Source organism: Oryzias latipes, chromosome 23 (genome assembly GCF_053564925.1).
Source record: "Oryzias latipes strain Hd-rR chromosome 23, Olatipes_Hd-rR_3.1".
NCBI classification, from domain to species: domain Eukaryota; kingdom Metazoa; phylum Chordata; class Actinopteri; order Beloniformes; family Adrianichthyidae; genus Oryzias; species Oryzias latipes.
Genome location: NC_136259.1, coordinates 19,498,359 through 19,514,921, shown reverse-complemented (window position 1 = coordinate 19,514,921; position 16,563 = coordinate 19,498,359). Strand labels below are relative to the sequence as shown.

The following is a 16,563-nucleotide window of genomic DNA, read 5'->3' as shown; positions in this document are numbered from 1 at the left end:
AAGAAAAAGATTTAAAGTCCTAATCGGATCATCTTTTGGTCTATTGTAGTTGGCTATGGTCTCTTAATTATGTTTATGCTGTTTTGAGTCAAAATCCAAAAAGCTGTGTCGTTTTCTAAGGAATATTTTCTGTAGAGCAGGAGTTCATTAGAAATTCATCTTAGAGTTGGTAGAGAGTAAGCCCGCCCCTCTTCCCCTTCCCTTTGCTGAGAGCTTGGAGCAGGGAGCTTGTGGCCCTCCCAGAGTATTTTCTATGTAACAAATATGCAATTTGAAGCCTACTTTTCTTAATATATGTCCTCCATTATCAGTAAACACCAAACACAATTTCAAGACTGCATCTTTAAAGTGATTTAATCGAAGAAAAGAAACACAAACAAAAATACCCTAAATGTGCAAGACCTTCTGTTGTATGAAATAGATATTTCATCTCTAATATATTTTTCATCATAACGCATTTTTAGCAAATCATTTATTTTTTATGACACAATACCTTATCATTTGTTTAATCAAAACAATTTTCAATCAACTCAAATGTGAATCTTCGAAAATGGGGAATTGAAACATTAAGCTGAAACCAAAAACATTTTTTTGACCTTCTTGTAACAAAGCTGCCAACTTTTTCTTCTGAAAAGGGGAAATAGCAGAGATAGCATCATGTCTATAGTAGGAAGTGAAACTTCACACATACGGTCTCCTTTCGCAGTCACAGACAAGTCACAGACAAGTCACAGACAAGTCACAGACAAGTCACAGACAAGTCACAGACAAGTCACAGACAAGTTAAACCAGACGGCTCATGAAGCCACAGTAGTTAATCTAATTTCTGTGAAGCTACTGTGGATCAGTAGAAATGCACCACCTGTGATCCTCGTAAGCAGCTAAAAGCCCTCGCATCCATCTCTCCAAAGTCAATGAAGTTGTGTTCCAGCTGCACTCGCACAAGCCCACTGAGGGTCTTGTTACCCCAGCAAAAGGCATCATGAGGCACTGACTGGATCCTGTTGTGGCTGAGAGCAACCGAGTGTAAAGCTTGAGGCAGGTGTCTGGGCACCTGGTGCAAGATGTTGTAGCTCAGGTCTAACTGGTGCAGAGCGGACAGAGTCCTGAAAGCACCTGCTGCTACTTTGGCGATCTTGTTTTTTGCCAAACTGAGGTGCTCCATGCTTTTCAAGTCACTAAAAGCTGCTTTCTTTATGGAGGAAATGAGGTTTTCGTTCAGGTTTAGAGTTTTCAGGGAAGCAGGAAGGTGGCGCGGCACTTGTTTGAGCCTGTTTCTCTCTAAGTTTAGGCTCTCCAAGTGTGTAGTGTTCAGTAAAGAGTCTTTTAGAAGGCCTCTGTTTGTCAGTCTGTTTGCACTCAAGTCCAACACCATCAATCGGGAAATTCCTCTGAAAATTCCTCCGGGGAACTGTTTGAGGAGGTTTCCTTTCAGATACAGCTCCTTGACTGACAGAGGTAAGTCCATTGGGACTGATGCTAACTGGTTGTTGTCCATGTTCAGAGTGCGCAGGTTGGACAGGGGGGAAAAAACTCCTTTGGGAATAGATTGGGATCCACTTCCCAAACTGTTGTTGCTCAGGCTTAGAACTGACAAACTGGGACACCCTGTCCAAGCTGCCTTCAACATCACCCTGAGGTGGTTGCTGTCCAGCCAGAGCTCCTCAAGAGAAGCTGGAAGGTCAACTGGCACACTCTCCAGAAGATTCCTATCCAAGTACAACCGCTTTAAACTTTGGACTCTCTTGAATGCTCCTTTTACAGCCCCGTCTGTGAGGCGATTGTTGCTCAGTACAAGAAAATCAAGAGAGTCGTATTGATTGAGCAGGTCCAGCTGGATGCTGTTGATCTGGTTATTCATCAGGAGAATGTAGATGGCATTGTAGGGAATCCCGTATGGAATTTTATCCACATTTTTGTCTGAACACTGCACCACTCTGAAAAAATGACACTTCTGATTAATACTCCACAATGCACAAAACCTTTTTCTGAAATGGCTAACATTAGGAATATTTCACACTAAAGTTGCATAATTTGTCAAAATTCAACTGCTCCATTTGAAGGTTTGAACAGGAAACTAATAAAAGCCATAAAGATGTAAAAGGATGTTTTCATACATACTTAGTCCTATGACCTGCTTTTGAAAAGATGGAAAATGCAAAAAAAATGTTCCAACTATAATTTAGTTTGGTTAACTTTCCTGCTAACCAGAATAGACGGTGTCCACAGCAGCTTGTTTTGGAAGATGGTTTGTTCAAAACAAACCTAAGCCAGAAAGAAAAAGCACCAATTTCATGTACAATTTTGTCAATTTTTTTTTCCATGGCTGGAAATATATTCAGGTATGGAGAGGTCGAAGACCCAAAAGCTCCTGTGTTCCCAATAAGTGTGTCTATTCGTGTTTTTCCACATTTTACTTTTTAAATAACTTAAGTAGTTTGGAAGTAACTATGGGACAACAAGAGGAAAGGGATCCTTGTGGAGCACAGATCACTTGGTCCACATTGTTGCCTGTTTCGCAGCTGCTTTGCAGGTTTTGCCTAAAAGATTTTTAAGATTTTGAAACTACAAGTTTAAAGTTCACTCCCATGAAGTGGGTTAGTTTTGTAGAAAACCCCTTAATCATACCTGGATGTTACAATCAGAGTGCGATGAAGGCATTAAAATAATGAAAAAAGGGGATTTTAGAGTCTTACCTCCCATAACAGACACACTCAAGTGGACAGTAGTTCTCCATAAAGTCAGGGAAGTGTGTTGGGGTGCTGCTTTTGTTTCTCCTTCCTGGTGTCTTTTGTGTTTTGTCTTCCTTCCTCCTTTTCTTTTCCTTCTTGGTTGTTTTTTTTGTGTGTTCCTCGTCGATTTGCATGGTTCTGGAAGAAGGTGTTGTGGATGGAATGGTGGATGGTTTGTTAATTTGTGTTAGGGCAGAAGAAGCTCTGCTGGGCTTCCCTGGATGAGTGGAATCAACTCCAATCGCTTTGGTTTTCTCTCTTGTGTTGTTTGGTTTTAGCTTCCAGGAAGAACTGACAAATTTACCTCCTTGTTCATTTTGGTGTGGTGTTTGTGTGGCCTTTGTCTCTTTAGCTCTTAGGTTTGTGATGGTAACTTCTGGTTCATTTGGATTTTCTTCCTGCACCGTGAAAATGAATTCCCCCCTTTCGGCTTCACTGATCATGTTTCTGTGTGGTTCTGGCTCTGCTGGGTTCACAAAATTACTTTTATCAGCTGCTAAAAGACCCAAATAGACCTTCACTTCTTCGTGTTCAAGTTTCAAGTCTTTTGGAAAAGGCATCTCAGGAGAGGATGGAGGGACCTTTTGGTGTGAAAATAGAGGAAAGGAAGTGGAAGGATTTGGAGACTGGGTGCAAGTTTTAGAATTTCTGTTTGTGGGAGGAGCTTCCTGATCCTCTGGTTTTAGCCTAAAAATGTCTTCTTTTACTGCTCTTTTCTCCTCTTCCATCTCTTCTGCCTCTGATTTGGTGGAATTAGTTCCTCGCTTCATTTCATTTTCCTCATCTGCCATTTTTTGCATCATACTCTCACAAATACTCCATCCACCTTGTCCCACACTGCTTCCCCTTTCGTGCCGTGGATTGTTTTCATCATCCTGGTCTGGTCATGCATCACAGGCCCTAAACGTTTCTCAGTTTTTGAAACAATACAGCAGCTCGGTAACATACGAGACGATCTTTCAAACGTGCTTTTATTAATGTTATGAATATTATGAAGTGCCTGTTCGCTCATCGTTATATTTAATCTGTGTGGTCAGTGCTTTTTTGTGGAAGAATTAAGATGGACGAAAGCTTAGGACAGGCTAACAACACGGGCTAACATCATTAACCTGATGGACACAAAATCCAGGACCGTGCGAGAAACGCAGCAATCTGCAGCTTTCTAAGGACTGAGCAACATTTATTTTTGCTTTGAAAAGTTCACACAGACCGCCCCAAAGCCACTCTGTGAGCTAGCGGCCCGAGCTCTGTTCGAACACGGTTCCTCCCGAGTCCTGCAGCCGCTAACCCAGAGCGGCGGGACGGCTCGCAGTCTGAATTCTCCCACACATAACAAAACAACAAAACGCACACGTAAAAAAGCACCCCCCCCACACACACACACACAGACACAAAAATATTAATCCAGCTCCTATGCTCACTCAGGTGCCAGTGGACCGAGTGAGCGTCGGGGGGCACGAAGCGCCCCTCCTCCGAATCTCCCCCATGAGGGGTGAAAGAGAGGGGAGACCCAGCGTGGCAAGAGCGGAGCGGCGCTTTTCACGGGGCGTCCGCAAAGCAGCCTGGTCGGTCCCATATGCGCTCCAAAGCTTTCTCTCAGCGAAACACCGTCTATGCATGACGTAAACCAGAGCAGCAGTGACACACGATCAGAATTACCGTTTACATGCTCCACGATCGGATAAATGATCGGTATAACCCACCTATCTCGATCGGAAAGAAATTCTGATCCGAATGAGTCTGATCGGGGCAGAGTATTCCGAACGGCGCGTTTACATGACGCATTTTCTTTCCGATCAGGCGTTCATTCCGATTACTTTTGCCCATGTAAACGCGGCTAATGACTTCAGGGATTGTCTCATGGGCTGGCGCTTCCTTAGTTCTTCTGTTCTTTTGCAGCTGTTGCTCTTCCCTTCTTTCTTCCGCAATTACCTTATTCTTGGCGGGCTCCCCTGTGGCATTCCCGTCACTTCTCAGTTCCTGCTCAATCTCTGTGCGATCCAAATCTTCTCTCTTCTCTATTGACATGGAAAAATGTTGGGAAAGCTCATTTTTGATGCCAGTCTGCTCAGCTGGGTTCAATCTGGCTGTATCTCTGAACATCTGCCCTGTTAGACCATGGAGACGGACAGTTTCAGCAAATCTTCTTTCTGTGTTACAAATGAAAGAGATTGCTGGACTTAAAAAAGTGGAGTAAATGTCCACTTTTTTTCTTTTTTAGATAAAAGAAGAGTACATTGAATAGTAAAAAAGGAAAAGTAAAACACCATGTCTAAACAATACAAAAAGGCATTTATTCAATTTGTTGCAGAAATGGATTTTACTGAGTTTAATATGGAATATTAAAAAATATGGAAAAAGAGGTTTCCAACTGACATAACGCTCACCAAGAGCCAAAAACTGGGTAGATTTTGGGAGACTGACAAGAATGAGGAAGAGGAGCAGTTCCATTTTACCTGCCAAAGAAAGAGAATAGGTACAATAGGTACATTCTATTTGACTTTTTTAAGATGATCCTTAACACAGTCTCTCAATTTAATTGTTATTTACTTATATTGGTAACATTTTTCTAATGAAACTGAAATTATTTTTACACAGAACAACAAACAAAAAACTGATCGTGATTCAAGAATATATATAGCAATTTAATGTGTTTATTGGCAGCCTCCAATGCACTTAAGGACACTTTAAAAGCACATTTATAATTAATAAACATATAAATAAAACAATACTAAAATGTTAAAGGACAAACTGCTCACCTGTCACAAGCTGACTTCTTGTTTTGTCCATCTGCTTTCCTCTGCATCTTTGAGGAGTCAATGTATTGAACACTCCAACCCCTAATGACCCCATCGACATGGATAGGGGGGGCTTTATTGATCCTTCCCAGCACTCCTTGTAGTATGCAGAGTTTTACACACTTGCACTCTGAGAGTAACAATGACCCCTGAAATTCCTTTATCATGAGAAGAATTCTGACACTAACGCTCACCTACAGAGGAGGAATTTGAGAGTTCTTTAACAGGAAAGACCTGAGATTTTTGTAGGAAGAGGTCAGAGGTCACGGTTGGCTTTCGCAGTGGTTATAGCAAGGGGGAATTCTGCGACCCGTTTGACCAGCGTGTTAATGATCTACAGTTGATGCCTAGGTGTGACAATTTTCAGGTAGTTTTAAAAAATTTTTAGAATCTTGGCATCATAAACAGATTGTAAAAATGTGGTTTCGTGAAAATTATCTTATTATCTATTCATTCTGGCGTACACCATTTTCAAAGTTCAAAAGTTTGCTTTAAATTGAAGAAATTTGGATCAAAAGGGGGCTTCACGTTTCATAAAAACAGCCGTAGATCAGTTTTATACTACTTTTAATTCCCAGACACCTTAATATTAAAGACAAAATGTGTGAAAGTAGAACATGTGTACATCACCCACAATAACAGATTTGTTAAGGAATCCTGTAATTAATTACGAAGATGGAAGAAGATGATGCAGATTTTTGTGTCTTAGCTTTGGTTTAACAGATTTATGGTTAAAAACATAAAACAAAAAACTTACAACCAGTGTACCAAACATTGAATATATGATAACAGGACTGAGTGAATTTGACATCACTCGTACAAAATGACTTACTTCCAGCTCCAATGAAATGAACTCAATTTAGACATAGAACCCAATTTGAGATGCAGTGCCTGTTGAAACCACAGAGAGGCAGCCCACACCTACACTTTTTCATTCAGAATGTCTTTACAACAGCTGTGAAGGCAAATGGTTGTTTCAGTGTTGTTTATGTGTCACAAGTGTTTTTTTCCCTCTAAAATCTGAAACAAAAAAAAAACATCACCTGTGAGAATGGGCAAAAGACTAGAACAAAAGCCCTACTTGTCACAACACTTTTAGTTGTGGTCTTATTTTCTGAAACAAGTAACGTCATGTAAAAAAATGAAAGTGTGAAAGGAAGTCATAGATTAAAAAAGATGGGGGGTTTGTTTCAGAAGTGTTGCATTTAGGGGTTTTAAATAGCTGTCTTCTTTTTTGTTTTTTTTTTGGGATGTAACAGTGTATTTGTGCATATAGTTTTGCACACAACCCTTTCCGTTTATGTCTCTTTGTGGCTTCGACATCTCATCAGCAGCTTCAGAAAATCCCCCTCACAGACAAATCTCTCTGTCTGGACTTCTGCCTTCGAGCCAAATCACAATTACAGTTGAGCGCTTTTTACGTTGCACCCATGCGGCCTGACAGCTGCCCAGCAGCTTCACCACAGACCCTTAGAAGGATTTTCCACTTGCAGTGGTCCAATTCATAGAAGACACAAAATATATAAACGTATTTACATTTTCAATTAAAATTAGGTTTTTGGTAGTGGAGATTTTGTTCATGGGCATTGTATTTTTGGCATACAAAACTGAAAACAGTCATATTGTGTTCATGGTTTTGTTTACCTTTTAGGATTGTGTGGTAAAAGTTGGTCTAGAAACGTGTTTGTCTTGGTTGCAAAAGAGCCTCTGGGATGAATCAATACAGGTCATTGTTATGCAACATGCAAGTGACAAAACATAGAATAAACAATCTAATTTACTGTAAAAATGAACATAAACACACACAACCCAGACGATACATGACAGAGAAAAATGATCATGAAGTCAGATAGAAAAAGCTTGGCTGTGTGAGAGGTCAGACCCTCCCCCAAACTGTCCCATATGCTGTTACCAACCTGTCTGCTGGGGGTGGGGTAACAAGCGTATAGGTCAGAGGTTACACACTCTGATCAATTTGTTGACCAAGAGATTTAGGGCCACATTTGGGTTGTGTACGTTTGCAGCACACAATAGAAAGGAGGCCGGGTCGTCCTGCTGGCCTGCCAGAGCACGTTCCTCACGTCTCCATGAGCCTCTCTGCATTCAGGCTGCTGTACGTTTGTCAGCACAGACGGCCTGCCAAGTCACAGACACAGCAAACCTACACACATTTCAAGAACGGGGTCAGTCCGAGAATAAACCCTGACATTGGATACGGTGCACCGGATAGCAACCCTGGTATTTCTCAAGTGTTGATGCCATTTTTTTTTTTCATAAACTCCACCTTCAATTTGACATCTGTTTGGTTTTGATAATGTAAGACCACAAGTAGTTTATTATAAATCCTGATAACAGATGAGTTTAGAGTTGCATATTAACAAACATTGAGGCATTTGGTAAATGGAGACTGTCAAAGAATTATTTGTCCAGAGAAGGGAAATATCTTGGTTGTTAATGAACACCCAGGATTTTTTGTAAATACCAGACTGTGCTCTCTGACTGTATGTACAAATATTAGATGTATCAAAACCTTTAGCCTCAGATCAATCATATGTTGATCCATCTTTAAAGTGTTCCCAGTGGTCTTTTAATTATGAATATGTCTTTTTTTTTTGGCCAAAATCAATAAACGTTTCATTTTATAGGACATAGTTTCTGCAGAGCGGCAGGAGTTCATTAATTGTGGGCAGTACTGCTGGGACAGAGCAACCCCGTCCCCACTTCCCGTCACCCGTAAACGAAAGCTATTTGTTTACACGCTCTCCTGCTACCTTACAGTCCCTCACACCCTCAACCTAACATTAACAGTGCAACAAAAATGGCGAGCAATATTGGAGCTATCCAGTTTTATCATTTTTAATCAAATTTTCTATAAGTCCTCCATTATCAGAAAAATGCCAGAAGAACATGTAAAGAACACCAAAAACACAGATTTTGTTGGAGTGGGTCTTTAAAGGCCCTTTATAACGCAACATAAACATTTTGAGCTTTTAAGTGTATTGTAATGTTAATTCCTCACAGAAAACAACCCAAAAGCATTTTTTTGTCCGTTCATGCATTTCTGAGTACTCCTCTAAAAACCTTCTCTCTGAGCACCAGCCCCTCTCAATCCATTAACGAGCAGGTTCTCACACTGTGACGTAGATAAGTGAGCTCCTTCCAGGAGCTGTCAGCGCCGCCCCCAGGCTAACGCACTCACTTTCTTAGGAGTTAGGAGTTATCTTACTTCTGGTTAGCAAAATGAGCTGCGAAAATAACTTAGCATGATAAAAGTACGATACAGGCCCTTTAAGAGAAAATAAAGTCTTGTTATTCGTAAAAAAAAATTTTTTAAATAAATATATTGGAATGCTCTATTCTTTATTTCTGCTTATTTCACAGAGAACCATGATTATATATGCTTGCTTTTTTTTCTCCAGAGAGATTCGGATTGATCTCGAGGCCCCACGGCAGACTGGAACGGTGTTGACCTAACCCTGCCAGGAATAGCTCCGGCAAATTAAACTCATGTTTTTTTTTGTTTCAGTACAGAGTTTTTGTGTGTCAGCAAGTTCAGCGTGGAAAAAGCCACGGAAGGGCAGATTTGGAAGAGAGGCAGAACAACACATCAAAATGAGTTTTTGAGCTCTTAAGTTGCAACCTTGAGTTAATAATTCCTGAGAATTAAAGGCTAAAACCTGGACCGAGCTCAGTCTTTGAGTGGTAATGATGCTTACCTGACCTGCGGGTCACTGAGGTTCTCAAACGTCACATGTACATGGAGAACAGGCTGGTCACATTTGAGGTTGGTCAATGGGGACTTGTACAGCTGTCCCAGCGGAAAAGCTGTTACTAAAAAAGTCACTCATGACATCTGCAGAAAAAAACAAAGGATTCTTCTTCCGAATGGACCGTCTTTGCAGAACACACCTCAGCAGACATATTGATTGTTCACAAAAACAACCCCCACGATTGACATTTCCCACAGAGGCAAATCCATTTGCTTTTTCATGCATAAGAGAGTTTAAAAGCAAAAATATCCAACACAGTTTTGACATTTTGAGGCCGCACATTGAACTCTCACAAACTGAGACCTTCATCTCTTTTAAATTTCTCCTGGTTCCTCTTAAATGTCGCTTGAAATGTCCTTTCAGAACAGGATGATGAACAGTGATCTGCCTGGTAGACTGATTATCGATTCTATGAGGAAAGAAAAGCTGACACACAATGTCCTCCTTTCATTTTTGCATCCTTTCATCAGAGCAGCGTGCATGGATTAATTTGTAGATAATGGCACTCGAAAGGACAAAAGAATATATTGGAGATACATTGTTACTGCAGGATGGATGGACAGATGGTTAGACGGTGTTTCTCTGGGTCACATGGGTCACTAGGCCTGTCAAGCAATTCTCCATTACTATTGGACAATTGTCTATAAACTGGGCACAGAAATAGATTATTTTTTGTAATTTTCCTGTCTCTGTTTTAAGATTAAAATCTAAAAACCACTGGTGCATGTGTTGTTAGTTTTCTCATAATCTCTACCCTAGCCTTTTATGATCAGCCATCAAATTAAATTTGTATGGTTACATTGGAGGACCGCCCTGCGACAGACTGGCGACCTCTCCAGGGTGAAACCAACAGTAGCTGGGTTAGGCTCTAGCATACCCTAAAAGGACAATAGTTCATAGAGGCCAACTACAATTGTAGTCACTCCCATCAGTTTGCATCCCTAAAATGCTTTTTCCTTTTCTTAATTTTATACATTATATGTTCTAAGATACAGTAGAAGTTATAACAACTAAAACTAAAAGTTTGGATTTTTCTTGGTTGGAGCTTTTTGCCCTTTTCTCCAAGAAGAAAAAATATATTTTAAAAGCAAATTAGGAATTTGTTTATATAAGCCCATAAAAAAACGAAACCACATCTGCCTGGGAGACATTTTCCAAATCTTTCTAGTTACGTGCTTGTTTTTGGGTGGGGCTGCATAACTTTTTTTTTGGTTTCCATTTAACATACCATCCATCCATCTTCAGAATGCCTTTCTGGGTCATCTGGCTGGAGCCAACACAGCTACTGTTGGGCAAAGGCGAGGTACAGCCAGTCTGTTGCAGGGCCACAAACACACAATCACAGCAAAGGACACTTTAGAGACACCAGTCAACCTATGAACCATGCTTTTGGACCCCAGCATGAGGCAACAGGTGGTTCCAAGAAACAAAGAAGATTCAAAATTTCTTATTTTTAGTGAAAATAACTTTATACTCCACCAACACATCCATACAGCTTTGTTCTTCCCCTCACACACTTGGTAGGCATTGGTTCTTTTTCATCTTTGTTTAGAAGCAGTTATTTTCTTTCCCAAACGCCTAAAAACAAACTGCAGAGGCAGAGTTTTCCACTGTGAGGGGAAAGCAATAAAACATTTTGCTTCAATATGGTTGAATAATGAATAATAATAATGAAAAGGGCATGGAGTATGGTGTCTGTTTTGGGAGGCAGAATCATCGCACAGAAACCAAAAACTTTGAGCGCAAAACTTTTTGTTGTTGCTCCCCACTCCAGCCCGCACTGTGTGTCATTGTGTGAGCGAGCTGCATTATGTCCTTCTGCTCTTCATTGAAACAGCTGTGAAGGGCCTCCAGCTGCCTCTTCACAAGCCACAGGCTGCCTAGTTACTGCTCCCCGATTGGGCAACTTTCCGAGTCGTCCGACCAATCAGGCAAGCTGCACGTTTAGGGAGGCGTAAAAGAGGGGGTAGAAACATAACAGACCAGGAAAAAAAAAGCAGGACTGTGAGAAAGTTTGGGGCAAAAAAAACATGAGGGATTGAGGCTCATGTTTCCAGCAGGGAGGGATGAAGATACAAATCATGCAGACACTTTTTAAACTCTTAGCAGATAACCTAAATAGAAACCTTACATTTATCAAATCTTATCTGAAAGGTTTTTTCTAGTATCGCAACTGTAGAAAGAAAAGTTTACTTTAAATAAAGCTTTAGAGCGATAAAAAACAAAATCAACTAATATGGATTTAAACCCTTTCTTGATTCCTATAAAATGCTTGATAAGGTTTTTCAGAGTCCACGTTCAAACTGTGTAAGCAGGACTTTGTCTGTAATCACACACGGATACGGCGCCCCCCCCAGAAAAAAACTGCATGTGCACATTTTTTCAGGCCTTGAGGAGAACTTGTTTTGAGTGACAGAAGGGTGGTGACTTTTCTCTTTGTGTCTGGCAAGCTGAGACATGCCACTGCACAAGCCGTGTTTCCAGGGCTTTCAGTGGACTTACAGGGGGGATTTGACTCGCAGCTCTTTGGGATAATGGCTGTTTGTTTTACAGTAGCAGAGACGCATGCAGTCGCTGGATGAGAGAAATAAATGTTTAGCAGTCAGAAGGATTGTAATTTTTTTTTTCTTTGTGTCTTTGTGCGTCGATGGTGGGCTTCACAGGACGTTTGTTGCTGTGGCGCTTTTTTTAGAGACGTAATTACAAATTGAAGCAGATCTTAGCGAGAACATCCGGTGCACACAGCTCTCCTCTCACCCGGAGGTCACACTTCCTACGAATCTCAGTTGCGACTTCTGGGGAAAACAAGAACTGTGAAGAGACGCAGACACACAGAAAGAAGGGAGGTGGTTTGTGTGATGTGGCGAACAGGAAGGCTAAAAAGTGCGTGGGTTTGCCCGTCTTTGCAACATGTGCAAACATTCTTGAAATCACAGACGCACACAAGCATGCAGCTTCACCTCGCACATGTGAGGCTGTGTCATTTGTCGATGTGGAAAAATGCAACGGCCACATTTACTGTGTGATTTGCTGACATGGCAAAGGAGTGGGGTGTTACCGAGTCTGGAAGTATTGGAATGCCAGGGACACAAAACATAAAAGTCAAACAAGATGCACAACTTGAAGTGCAACAAAAGTGCTGGTTTGTGCTTACTGTTCTTCCAAACAGGAGAAGCAGGGCTAAAACGTTTTTCTGGGGAGGTGTTTGTCCAAGAAAACAGAAGCAGGAGGTCTGATCTTTGAGTTCTGAAGAGAGTCCCTTTATGTTAAGATGCAATCTCTGACAGAATGACTGACTGGAGGAGAAAAAAAAAAGTGTGGAGATGTTGGACGTCCAACAAATATTGCATTAGTGAAGTAATCGGGGTTACAGCAGGTGTGACCAACACGCACAGATCTGTCATTAGCCGACCTGTGAACACTGTTATTTGCAGAGCAGCAGGTGTTGGTTAAAAGTTCATCCCTTAAAGTCCTTCAAAGTCAGAGTGTTTAAAAGCAGGAAGGTGCCATAAAATATTGTTTAAAAAGGAAAAACTATGGTTAATTTTAGTTGTTAACATGTTTTAAATAGAGTTTAAACAACAATTTTCTTGCAGATTGAGATTGTTGACTAATCTATTGATGGTTTTATCTATTAATCACAAGCACATATTATCTCTTGTGAAAATGTTTTCCAGTTTTTAAAGAATAACTCAAAATATTTCTTTTGCAGGCTCTAAAATTGTTGTGCAAAGAAAAGCATGACCAATTTGAAAACAAGAATGGACTGATAAAATTGGGGATATATGAATAAAAATATCAGATTGGCTGCTGATAGGCTGTTGACAAAGGTACATCCTTTAACCCTTTATTAACACTTTATGTTAGTAATGTGTTGCATATTAGGGGAAAGCCGATATAAAAATCTCCACGTCAAAATCAGCTTATTAACCTTGATCACATAAATGGTCAAAGAGTTAGGATAGGTCATAGAACGTTTATTTCAAAGAGAGGTCTTAGTAATATGATTGAAAGATTTATTAGTGAAACAAAAAATTGTGCAAAAAAGTAAGTTCATAAAATAATTTTTGGAAGTCTGGGCAAAGGATGGGCAACTCCAGGCCTCGAGGGCTGCATTCCTCTATGATTTGTCAACATACCCTTCTCTGACATGTTCTAATTGGCTAAACACACCTGAACCAGGTAATCATGAAATGATGCAGACACACCAGCCCTAGAGGCCTGGGGCCTGTTTCAGAAAGGAGGTTCAACCAACTCTGAGGTTGAACTTGAACTCCGAGTTGGTCAATCGGGAGATTAACAACTCTGAGTTTTCTGTTTCAGAGAAGCTGATCCGAGTTAGATCAATCAACTCTGAGTGGACTGATTCGGAGGTGAGCGTGAGCACCGCGACTATAAGAAGCCATTATCAATGGAGCGCAGATATCACGAGTCACCATGGCAACCGTGAAAAAAAGAGGTCTGCGTATTTTTCGCCAGCTGAACTTGACGTGCTGCTGCAGAGTTACAGTGAATATGAGCAGATATTACGGAAGAAAAGCAACACCGCTGCATCTGCAAAACAGACAGTTAGCGTGGAAAACATAGCTGCTCAAGTTAATGCCTAAGTTTGCATTTAAATCATTGTCATAAAATATTGACTGTAATAATTTTTTAAATAGCGTACGGTGTGAAATAAAAAATGGGGATATTTAGGAGTACTTTTGAAGTGTTATTCCTGGTGTAAATGCATAAAATGCTGCATAGTGTACAGAACCAATCTGGGGGGAAATGCATTTAACGTCGGTAATGTTAAAGGACTTTCTTGTTAACATTCCCCTTTTGCAAACATTGGTCATTTTAATATTAATACATGCAATTGTGTTTTTCAAAGTGAACTTTTGTCTACTGTTGAACCTTTCGCTGCGCGAAGACTTCTCCTTTCTTTTCTCTCGTCTTTCCGACCGTGGTCAGAAGCGCAGGGGAGATTTCCTTCAGGGCCGAAGGGAATTCTCCTTCGGGGTTCACTTCCCGTTCGAAACCCTCAACCTCCAGAGCGGATTAAGAATGACTCCAAAACAGTTATTCTGGGAATGACACCTTCTCTTTATTTAACTAAGTGCTCCGTCCTCCGAATACACAATATATACCACGCACACACCTCTGCTCCGTGCTCACCCCCCCCCCCCCCATCTGCACCTGCAATCGCCCCTCCCCTTCTCTCTCGTGGCTCGCACCCCGCTCAGCACACACACGCTGCAACACTACCCTTGTATTGATCAAGTGGTATAGGTTTATATGGGATTAAGAAAGTAAGCAGTGCTAGCAAATTGTGTTTCCAAAAAGTAATTGTTACATTAATCTAATTCAATGTCCCTGATTTCATTTTCATGTAGATGCAATCCTGCAGGAATTAAAATAACATGGCAGCAGCTATTAATCTAATTCAATGTCCCTGATTTCATTTTCATGTAGATGCAATCCTGCAGGAATTAAAATAACATGGCAGCAGCTAAAAGTGAAAAAAAAAAATCGAGTCTTCTCAAAATCCTCGTAAATGTAATTCTCTACAAATTAATGCAGCCTCCTCGTCTATTGGGTCCTCCAAAAAAGAACAAGCCATTCTTGTCACTTAGACCGTCTCTGTGTGACGGACATTTGGGCAATGAAGGTTAAAGCGAAAAATACCGCTTCGTCTTTAAAAAGGGGAGGGGACCGGCATAAACTTTGAGTTTGGAGAATAAAACCTGCTCCCGACCAGGTTAGGTTCACAGCATAAGTAACCATGGATACGGACTCCGAGTAGAAGTTACCTCTCTTTCAGAAACGGGTTTGACTTACTCTGCTTTCTCTGGTTTAACAAACCTCCCATTCTGAAACGGAAAACCCAGGGTTTCCCTGATTTCAGGGTTAATGCACTCAGAGTTTACACTTAACCTCCTTTCTGAAACAGGCCCCTGGAGTTGCTCAGACCATGGTGACTAAACCCCAGGCCAGACTATGCTGAAACGAAGAGCCGAGAGGAAAACAGGGTGGAGGCAGGCCAGAGAAAATATTTGGAACGCAGATAAAAAAAGCTTCTATGTATTGAAAAGGCTGGAATTTGATTGTGATTAGCTGCGAAAAAAGTGGGCACTTTAGCCACTGGCTCAGAGTGAGGACTAATTGAGGAATGACGTGTAGTGAAGAATGATCAACCCAGCTACCTGTAAGTGAAGTAGAGTTAAGTAAAGCTACATCCATACAGCAACTTTGCCACATGTTTTTACTTGTCTTAAGTATTTCTTATTGTGTTCTTAAGTTTCTGCAGCTGTTATCAAAAGCAAAGTTTCATTTTTGCATGTAAAGTTTGTTCTGATCCTAAATTTGGATGTGGAAATGAACTTCCTGACACCTTTGGTAACTTGTCTCCATTGCTCTGTGACTTTCCCACCTTTACTCAACACGCCTGCCTCTTCTGCAAACGCTCACAAAAACTGTCGCGCTGGCCCACGTTGGTGGCCATACGGCAGGAAGGGCAGCTGGTGTGACCTCAGTGACTGGTTGCAAGCAACATCAGACTACTTTACTTCTTCATTACTTTTTAGTAAGCATTAATAGCTCTTAAATTTGAAAGACAACTCTGTCAAATTTACACAAACATACCCACTTTTTTATTAACTTTTCTGGGATTTTTTTGAGGTTACATGAGTGAGAAAACAACTTCAATCTCATCAAACTGTACTGGCCAGACAATCCCACTGTAATCCCTGGAATCCAGTCCAGGATTACAGTGTCTGCTCCATGCAAAATCTCTACATTAAAAAATTGTATAGGATCATGGGAGCTATAAAAAAAAACTGGCAAAAGAATGTAAACCTCCTGGATAAGTCCTTACCAGCTTGCTAGACTTAACTCTGTGTTCCTGAAATCGTGGCTAGGCATTTAATTTCTGCAGATTTAGTTGACATGTGGCAGATTAGGGAAGATCCAATCTGTAGAACTCAACCAAAGTATTTATCTATTTTCTTTTATCTGGTTGAAACTGAAACAAAAGTTGTTTTTTGCAGATCGGGCTTTTCTGATGGTGTGGAACACTGTACCACAGGGACTTAGTTATGGGGATTGTTGTTAGTTTCTCGAGCTCTGGAAACAGTTTTCCTCAAACATCATTACACTTCTGTTACTGAAATTCATCATTCATTCATCGTCTATTCCGTTATATCCCTTTTGGGGTCACAGGGCTGCTGGAGTCTATCGTGGGTGAAGGCAGGGGACACCCTGGACAGGTTGCCAATCTGTCAC

At 40.9% G+C, this 16,563-nt stretch overlaps 1 protein-coding gene and 1 long non-coding RNA gene across 2 annotated transcripts; both read right to left on the bottom strand.

The window, feature by feature from the left end:
- Window positions 1-327: 327 nt before the first annotated feature.
- On the bottom strand, window positions 328-3,728 carry LOC105357097 (podocan). Its single transcript, XM_011491161.3, has 2 exons — window positions 2,697-3,728; window positions 328-1,937 (listed from the first exon to the last, which is right to left on the bottom strand). The coding sequence occupies exons 1-2, from the start codon at window positions 3,533-3,535 to the stop codon at window positions 845-847; spliced, it is 1,932 nt and encodes a 643-aa protein (XP_011489463.1). The 5' UTR covers window positions 3,536-3,728; the 3' UTR covers window positions 328-844.
- An 849-nt stretch (window positions 3,729-4,577) lies between these two features.
- LOC110017636 (uncharacterized) lies at window positions 4,578-5,833 on the bottom strand. The gene is made up of 3 exons (XR_002293098.3): window positions 5,492-5,833; window positions 5,120-5,188; window positions 4,578-4,882 (listed from the first exon to the last, which is right to left on the bottom strand). It is a non-coding gene; the product is annotated as an uncharacterized LOC110017636 (long non-coding RNA).
- Window positions 5,834-16,563: the final 10,730 nt, after the last annotated feature.

What these genes read in the sequence shown, in the direction of transcription:
- LOC105357097 (XM_011491161.3), bottom strand. Translation starts at nt 3,535, where the DNA reads ATGATGCAAAAAATGGCAGATGAGGAAAATGAAATGAAGCGAGGAACT. An exon ending in GAGTGTGTCTGTTATGGGAG is followed by an intron (nt 1,938 to 2,696) that starts GTAAGACTCTAA and finishes TCATTTTTTCAG; the next exon opens with AGTGGTGCAGTGTTCAGACA.